Source organism: Amphimedon queenslandica, unplaced genomic scaffold, assembly GCF_000090795.2.
Source record: "Amphimedon queenslandica unplaced genomic scaffold, v1.1 AMPQUscaffold_13413, whole genome shotgun sequence".
NCBI lineage: Eukaryota > Metazoa > Porifera > Demospongiae > Haplosclerida > Niphatidae > Amphimedon > Amphimedon queenslandica.
This window is the reverse complement of record NW_003546351.1, coordinates 201,908-211,381: the sequence shown is the minus strand read 5'-3', so window position 1 is coordinate 211,381 and position 9,474 is coordinate 201,908. Positions and strand designations below refer to the sequence as shown.

At 35.4% G+C, this 9,474-nt stretch overlaps 1 protein-coding gene and 1 long non-coding RNA gene across 5 annotated transcripts; one reads left to right on the top strand and one right to left on the bottom strand.

Moving 5' to 3' along the window:
• Window positions 1-550: 550 nt before the first annotated feature.
• LOC109581865 (uncharacterized) lies at window positions 551-2,779 on the top strand. Of its 4 annotated transcripts, XR_002184803.1 has the most exons (7): window positions 551-770; window positions 848-945; window positions 1,344-1,430; window positions 2,032-2,103; window positions 2,414-2,495; window positions 2,546-2,617; window positions 2,666-2,779. It is a non-coding gene; the product is annotated as an uncharacterized LOC109581865 (long non-coding RNA). The 4 variants fall into 4 exon arrangements; XR_002184804.1 differs by lacking the exon at window positions 2,546-2,617; XR_002184801.1 differs by having other exon boundaries at window positions 2,414-2,617.
• Window positions 2,780-7,113: 4,334 nt separating this feature from the next.
• Window positions 7,114-7,554, bottom strand: LOC105312733 (uncharacterized). The gene has a single exon (XM_011405604.1). It carries the CDS (start codon window positions 7,552-7,554, stop codon window positions 7,114-7,116), a length of 441 nt encoding a protein of 146 aa, XP_011403906.1.
• Between the last annotated feature and the right edge of the window lie 1,920 nt (window positions 7,555-9,474).

Sequence of the window (9,474 nt, the reverse complement as noted above, 5' to 3'; positions counted from 1 at the left end):
CTGCTCCGTTGCTTTTTGAGCAGGATGTTATTTTCAAAAATTTTTCCATTCTATTCCTTTAGTTTCAATATAAATATTTGTCTTGTAATCCTATTATTATCGAACTATTATTATCATATCTGGAACATTTTTTGCAACAGACTTCGATACTGAGGTGGCTCTCAGGAAGTGGTTTGTGTTAATGGTTGCAATTCAACAACTTTGACACATTTGATATCAATGGCTGCGGTATAAAGGGTACATTTGCAAACCACGGTTTGTTAAAATTGCAAAGGTACTTTTCTATAGTTACAGTGGAAAAATTGAGTCAAAGCACTTCTCAGATTTAGCAAATTAAAATTAGGTTTTTTAAACTATGCTAAATACCTTGGCGGAACTCTGTATGTGTGTGTTAGTTTTAAGTTAGGATTTCCAGTGGACACTGCTTTCTTGTAAAGTCCTGAGGAATCTCATAATCAACACTGCATCGTAAAAAGTTGCTATTAGTAACGCAGTAGCGTTACTACTAGTAGGATTCACCCCAAAACAAAATGGCTGCCACAACTTTTGTCAAAGCGTCTAGAGACAGGAATGGATCCAATTAGTTATGTGGGTGGTTTTATATCTGTAATACGCATGCGCATTACTCCCTCATGGACAAAAATCACAAAATGGCTGCCACCAACTGAGTGTTTTTCATATTTCTAGTGCTGTCTTTGTGGTTCCAGGCCTTTTTGCTAGTTGTTTGCATGAGTTGGATCACTGATTAGACTAATAGAACCTTGCATTAGGTAATTTATTCTCAGACTGCTATAATGCCTTTTTATAATTATATACTGTGACTATCATTGTAATCACCTATATATAGAATGTATCTTCTAATTATTCTTGTGTGAGGAAATGGGCTTTTTAGTCTTTCCTGGGTTATCATTTGTTCCTTCCACCACAATTACTCATTTCAGAACTGTAAGTAATATGTCTGTCAATTTAAGCCTCATTATGGGGAATATGAGGGATTTAATAGGAGGTTCATCACTCTGAGAATGCCCCAGGGTAGGGATTTTTCTCCAACAAGCCTATAGGAAGACTTCGCTAGTTTGACCAAGTTACGTTTTAAAAATGCTAAGTTTACCCAGCAGAGCTGAGTTCAGTAGCAGTTGAGTGGTTGTTTAACGTTCCTTAAATTTAGTAGGGGATTTGACTGAAGGGAACGGCCCCAGAGGTAGTGATTTAATTAATAAATTAATTTGAAACCCCAACTATGCCCCATTATAACCTGTACTGGGATAGTGGAGCTTGATATTGATAAGTACACGATAAATTTATTGTAAATGTCTGCTATTTCATATATTTATTTTTTATAGGCATTTTATACCTTGCCAGCGAATTGGATCACCAGAGGTTGCTCATGAGTTTTTGCTTACATGTGTAGTAGGAGACTAGGAGCTCAAGTAGGTGCAAGGTTGAGCTGTAAGCTGTGTATAATTATAGACCACTAGCAGTAAAAATTGATTACATAGGAAGATTATTAGAAATTTTTACGGTTGTAAGGTGTGGTTTAGGATGAAATAAATTCAGCTGCCATTTTGGTTGACAACTTTTAATGGAGAACAAACGGGCTGTCATGAAAACAAATCTGTATTGAGAATTCTGGGGCAAATTGGACCACATCTTTTGTAAAAGAAGCTTAAAGGCAGATCTTTTTTCTTATAACAAGCACATTTTAGCTTTTAAAAGAGCTACAGCAGGTAAGTGAGGCATTTTCTTGCATTCATTGCCGACTTCCTTAACAAACTTGCCAACGAAAATGGCAGCCAATTATGACGTGGGCAGATACCGTATATAAAATTAATGAAATTCATTTCCAATTCTCACTTCCAGTGGTCTATAATTAGTTTTTAAGTCAGTATAGTTATTAAATTCGTAAATTTTTTATTCATGCATTAAATAATGCAAGCAATGACATATTCCACTTTTACAGTACTTCTGACTATTAAAGCTGTTAGTTTTGTAGTTTTGAATTTACATGTATGCTATTTTTATGATAATTAGAATGTCACGAAAAGCTATCAGTATTGTTCATGGTGGTGGACGAAACTCTGGATACTATATTTGGAGATGTTGGTACTTAATAGAATAATTATTCATGAAATGATTAATTTTATTATGCTACTAATGTTTAGAATTGTACCTAGAAATTTCTTTAATTGTAGCTAGAAATTACTGTCGCCCAAAATTTCTGTGAATTTTGCAGATTTTATTTTAGCAAAATCACCATGCCTTTCAATGTGTACTGATTTTAAAGGATTAAATTTTCACAGTTTTTGAAATCTGCATAATTAGCAGAAATTTTGGGCCACAGATATATCTAGCTCCATGTGTATGGCATTTGCAATGAAAGGTTTATTATTAACTTCTTATCTCTGTTAAACAGATAACATTTCCCCAAGACTAGATATATTATCAACTCTTTATTTCCCTTGGCACTACTTAATGTGACACCAGTATATTTCTAGGTCAGTAAAAACTATTATTGCTGTATAAAATTTGTTTTCGTTATCTGTAGAATGACATTCCTGTCAAATTATTTTTAGAGATGAAAATAGGCTACAAAGTTCTTTGTAAACATTAATGCAAAGTACATGTACTTTTTACATTTATTATTAATATTGCTTATTCCTTGTAGACTCAACAGAATAACCTGAAATCAAATGTGTGGCTAAACAAGCATTTATTCATGTTTGAACTGTTTTTTTACATTTTTGTTTGAGTTATGAACATTATAAATTGAAGTACAATTTAGTCAGTACTGCGCATGCGCAGATTGCACCCACGCAAATAATTGGATCCATTCCTGTCTTTAACGGCATGTACTTTTGTAGCCTTGCTCTGCTGGGAGAACAAGCTCGAATGCTTATCAGACTTTTTAGAGCACCTTATCTTGACCAGAGGACTCCATTGGTACCACTAGCGTCGCTCTACCTTGTCTAAAAAAAATCCAAAAATCGGCAAACCAGCCGTTTTGTTCAGCCACCTTTTTTCATCTGCATCATCATTATCAAGTCAGAAGTCCAGTCAATCCAGTTGTCGGTGTGTATCTCAGTATTGGTTGGTGCTACAAGGATAATTCTTACACCAATCTACTCCAACAGCAGGTCCATGTCCATCAGATTGTTCTTCAAGTAAGGAAAAAGTGATACCGTGACTGCTGGATCGAGCTGAATGCCACCGTTTTGTTAATTAAAGATGCTTGCCATGTGCTCAAAATTTGGGTGTGGTTGTGCATGCTCAGATATCTGCAGCTCTGGAAGAAAAAAGTCATTTTTTACCAAGATAAACTTGGAATACTTTAGTGGAGGTTTCCAGCTAAAAGAAGGTATTAATTTTACATGTTACTGTTTTATCAAGTGTGAAATATTATTATAATTTAAAAAACAAAGAAGTAATTAATCTTATGAATTATGATATGCAATGATAATTATGAATTTGACAACAGCCTGGAAGAACTGGAATAGAAGGGAAGATGGACACACTTAGCTCACAGATTCTTGAACAAGGACTTGTGTCAAGGCTAGTATTAGTTTCACTTGTCATCAGTATAGTTGATATTCCTTCAGCATGTCTATTTTATGCTATTTCTCATAAATGTTATAACAATGATGATAATAATGAAGAAAATTATTGTTTGTGTAAAATCAGCAAGTATCACAATTACAACTAAAGAAATACTGTAAATATTATTTTAAAAAATCAACACAAACAAGAACATAAATTAAAAAAAAGATGAAGTAGGATTCCAAACAATCAACGAAAATATAAAATATTTTTTAAAAATCAACACAAACAAGAACATAAAAAATTTAAAAGAAAGGTTAAGTTAGATTCCGAACAACAAACAAAAATACGAAATGAAAATTCTACTCGTGACGCAAATTCTACTCTACATTGAAAGGTGATCTGTAATTCTAACATAATAATATTAAAAGTACAATATGGAGTAGAATTTGTGTCACGAGTAGGATTTTCATTTTGTATTTTCGTTTGTCGTTTGGAATCCTACTTAACCTTGTTTTTTTTCAATTTGTAATGTCCTTTTTATTTTGGGAATGATTGATTTGTCTTTTTTGTAGAAAAAGAAGTTGGTAGAGATTCAAAATGTTATCAGTTCCTCTGCAAATATGTTGTATTTCCAGTCAAAGAGCAACAGGACACATAAAACAATGCAGCAAAACCTTGTCTTTCATTGATATGAAAGGAATTCCTTTTCGTTTTTAATGTATGATAGCCCAAATATTCATACTTCATGAGTTTACATGAGGCTCTTGTCTCCAAAAATTATGGCCAGTCTTTGAACATTGTCCTGATAAAAGTTTGTGTTCAACAAATAGAAATCTTTTTTCACTTAGCCCATGTGCCACCATTACTGTGTGTGATTAAGAAGCAAGTGTGATTGAGCCACACTTTAAATTGCTGAAGCAAGAGTGAGGTTTCTTTTCTGTCTCAAAACTTTCACTTAACTTAATTAGTTAAAACTGTTGTACACTAGTTGTGGTGAGGGTATGCACTTTAGTAGTCTTGTTCTTGTATAGAAACATAGAAATTGTCATTGTGGTAGACACTTCTATTGCATCCAAGTCAAATCACGTTCTTTATCACATCTGAGGAAGTAGTAATAACTTGTATAGAAAAGTACCAATTCTTTAAGATTAGCGTAGGACATGACTTTATATTGCAATTTGAACAAAATAATTCCATAAAAAAATAAAGACTCTTAATACTGCAACTTTGGCTTTAATATTGTCTTGTATGCACACTCCAGTGTGTCTTCGAAGTTTTTTTAGTTAAGAGCAAAGTTATTAAAAAGCTCTTCAGTTGCATAGAGCCAGACTATAAGTCACATTCTCATTATGATTTTACCTGATACAATTACAATTTTGATTATTGTAATTTTTATAATTATGATAACGAAAATTTTAAAACATGTAGATGTTACAATTGTAATCAGCCCTAACCTGTAACTTAATTACAGAATTCCATTAAAATTACTAGATTATGTTATGCAAATTTAATTATCTCATATTTTGTAATAGGTTCTTTTGTCTGGTAGATTTATTTAGTCCAACAATTTTGGAAGTTGCCGTTACAAGTTTTTCACCTTCGATTTGTGATTTTGTCCCCGCAAATGTAGTACATCCTTATCTTTTACCCGACTCACTGGAAGGAAAACAAGATACCTCTGGAGTATTCAAACGTATGGGGACAGGGACAGCCGATAATAATTATATGTATGTCTTTCACAAACCTGTACCCACATCAGGTGCCAAAAAGTCATGGTTTGGGAAAACTCAGTGACTGAGCAACTACCAATGGTTGTTAAGACATTTGAAAAATTTAAAGTACCACAAAAATTCTTTTCTGACACTGTGGGACAAGCTTTATTCCAAAGTTCCTTCCATTTTGCTTCACTTCTAAGGTTTACTGAAGTGGATTTGGTAGCTGTGATGCAGTTTGCAGCTGCTGAATAATTTATCTGCCCTGCTTGTAAAAGGTGGGACAAATTTCCAGTGATAGAGAAGATTTTATCAAAGATAATGAGAGAAAGAAGAAATGAAAAATTCTGAAATTGATGTAACAGGCCCCAAGCTTCAATTGCAAGAGTTCCAGTAGTATCAGATATCTCATCTAGTGTAGCAGTAAAAATGGCTTTTACTGCCTTTATTGAAGAGTGGCAACATGACCATCTGGTGTCGCTTAGCTTGACTAATCTTAACTCCTTTATCTTCATCTCCTTCTGTTTGTTTAAAAGTAAAGAGTGTGGTACTGAAGAAGACATAAAAACATACAATGACTCCAAAAGAGCAAAGAAATTTGAAGCATGAGGAAGAGAACGGCAGGAATTGACTAATGCCAGATTCAATTGATGTGAATGGCAGTGTATCTATAGATACTGCGCTTTTCACTCCACTTGGATCACCTTTGCGTGTTGTGTCTGTAAACCACTCCTTCAGGAGTGGTCTGCATAAACATCGCCTACTCCACGATTGCTGACTCAACAGTCTGACTTAACTTTGGACTCTCAATCTATAGATTTGTTAGTGCTTATTGGTCCCTTATGTTTATTTCTCATTTCTTTCTTTATATAGGCAATTCTTAATTCTTGTCACTAAGACTCTCAATTATGAACGCACGAGGACCAGAATCTCAGCCTCAATTGCGTACCGCTATCTTAATCAACAGTAATTTTGGTCAGACACCTGTCGTGCAGGTTAGTAGTAAACTATCAAGTTATCTTGAAAGGTTGACTACATTATTTACATTATAGTATAATGCTGGAACTATCAGTGGACTGCAAACACGGCCTGCAGTCTCACAGGTCCTTTACCAACCCCACGTACTTATTCTGTAACGGTGGTGAACCCTAAGAAAAGAAGTGATTTTGCTGTCAGCAAATTATCTTACGAGGGCTTCTTTAAAGATATAAGGCACCTAAAGGAAGTTCCGTTAGCTACTTTTCCTGATGATTTCAATGTAGATGGACAGATTGGGTACATTCAATCTAGTCATGGTGCCAAAGGACGTCAACTGTGGCTAACGTCAAATGCTGATGTACAACAGATGTATGCCCAGTGTGATGTAAAGAAAGAAATTCTACTATGGTTTCTTAAGAGTGAGATTAAAATTGACAAAAGTGGGTTTGAGCCTAAATCAAAGCGTCCTTGTCCTGATACATCTGGTGCTTCTAAAGCTGATAGTTTTTCCCACATGCTGAGAGAGGTTGACAAGAGTGTGACAACTGTAACAGAGAAGCATTCCAAGAAGTACACTGTTGAGCAAATCAGGGCATGGGCTCATATGTTACAAATGGGAAAACATGAATCATATGACGAGCCACCAAATAAGCCTTTTTTTTAGAGCAAGGAAGGCAAAAACACCAACCAGATGATTACATCAAGCAAATTGAGCTACGATCAGAATGCATGAACCAGCTTCAGAAATGGCGAGAGTTATTGGATAAAGATATTATTAGCAAAGAACAATTATGGAGAGTTACAAGGGAAGATATTAAAGGATATTAAATAATTATAAAATTATGAATGCATTTTAAGTGTGTATTCTTAACGTTTTGTTGTCATACTATTCATTACCATAACCAAAATGATTAATCCATTGCTGACACATTCTGCTTGTTATACTTTCACTTGCAGATTCTATTATAGGTACTGGATCATTAGTTACTTGCATCACATCTTTATGTAGCCTAAGGTATTGCTTAATACAGCTGAATGCCTCTTCAATTTGGTTCAAGTCTGGGCTATAGGGAGGAAGGAATTGAACCACTATGCCCATATCTTGTAGCAGTGTCGTTATTGGTTGACAGTGATGAACAGATAAATTGTCCATTACTACTAATGAGTTGGAATTTGCTCCATCAAACTGCTGTAAGTTTCGAATTAACTCAGCTCGAATACAGTTATAAAAAACAATTTGATCTATCTTTTTATCAGTGAGATAATAAGCAACAACACCAGAAGCAGAAATAGCTACAATAGCATTAATGCGTTTTCGTCGAGACATAAACGTATGTTTAACTGCTCTTTCCCCCTCATTGCATATCCATACTTTCTCAAATAGTTCCTTCTGTCACTCCCAGTTTCATCAACCCAGACAAAAACATTATGACTATAGAGGAACATATTAGCCATAAAATTTGCTCTTAAAGTTAATGACCTTTGTAATGCAACTCTTTGAACTGCCTTTCTTGTTAATCCATATCTTCTCAACAAACGACAAATAGTTGGCACAGAAACTGTGGTGTTGCTCACTTCAATTTGTTTTCATATTTCATAGAGATGTGTTGTTGGAGATCGTAATATCAAACGTATTATGATGAAATATTCGTGACATTCATCTAAGATACGTAAGTGACTTCTGCTGCTGTTTGATGCTCGTACTCTCTTACTTACGTCCCCTGTTGTCTTCAAAGTTAACCACAGCCTTCTGGCACTTCCATATCCAATAAATAGCTGTTTGGATATTTTTCTAAATGATAGCTCTTTCACAATTTTAAGCCATACCACTCTCCATCCAATATCTTCTGAGTACTTCCTTGAACATGATGGCTAACAAGAAGTTATTTTTAAATAATTCCGCGGGACCACTGACATCGTGAGTCATCATACGTGGGCGTGCGCGCGTTAGGGGAGGCACCTATACGGAAAAGGGAACACACAATGATCCAAGTGGCATGAAAAGCACAGTAGATTGTGGGTTGTCTTCTAGAATTCTGCTACGGACACCAGTAAATGGGCCGCTCATTACTGAGGCCCCATTGTAGCACTGACTGACACAGTTACTAATACTAAGGTTGATGGTTTAAAGTGCTTGGTAAGTATAAGTGGTCAGGGCAGCAGCATTGAGCTCTTCACAGTGAGTATATCATATGAAATGCTCAGGTACAACTCCTTTCAAAACATATCTCAGGATTAGTGTAAGCTGTTCTTTTTTACTTATATCCTTAGTTTCGTCAACTATGAGTGTAAAATATTTAGCAGCTCTGAGGTCTTCTTTGATGTAATTAAGAACACCCTCAGCTAGTATGGAGAGAATATTATTCTGGTAGTGATTACCAAGAAGAGATGCATTACGTGGACCAGAGGTGAGACATTTCTTGAGTAGCTCTATATGACCTGACTGTAGATTGATTAAACTCAAAAAGTTACCAAGATTGATATCCGTGTCTTCTGTATCTACTTCACGATGGCCTCGCAAAGCGACTCCTTGTTGAGCGCAGTAATGGAGAGTTTCAATCAGAATCATTACATACTGCCTATTCTCTTCAACTTCTTTGCGTCTCCCAGTTACAAGTTGAGTAATCTTTCTATGCAAGTACAGCCTTCTTGTGTTTGACGGAACTATCATGTTTAGTCAAAATACCACTCTTTCCCTTCCCATGTTTCCAATCTGAAAATCCAGTCAAAGAGAAACATTTGTCAGGATTAACAGAAATGAACCTACATTGAAAACAATAGACACAGTCCTTGCTAACAGACCATGGAAACACATGATACAAAGCGACTTGAAAGGATTGTGTGATGGCAGCAAAAGTTGTCGAAGGAAAATATATATCTTCTGGCTGGACTGGTTTCTCAAACTTCTCTTTAGCAATGTCAGATGGTAAGCTGGAAGAAGTTAAAGAACAGCATAATGCCATAGAAACAGACTGTGAGGAGGAAGTAGAAAGTGAAGAGTACTGTTAGGTGTGACAGTTAAAGCAAATCCACCATTGTCATTATGTGTGCATGTGTTGTGAGTGTGACTTTGTGACTACTATCAGACTCAGTGTCACTAGAAGAATGACAAGGAAGATCATAATCATTAGTCTCTAACTCCGTGGAATCAACTGACACTAGATCTGGCTCATCAATAGAAATTTTAGGTAGTAAATTTAGTGTGCAACTGCCGTTAACACAACTGATGATTTATGACATGCAGAAC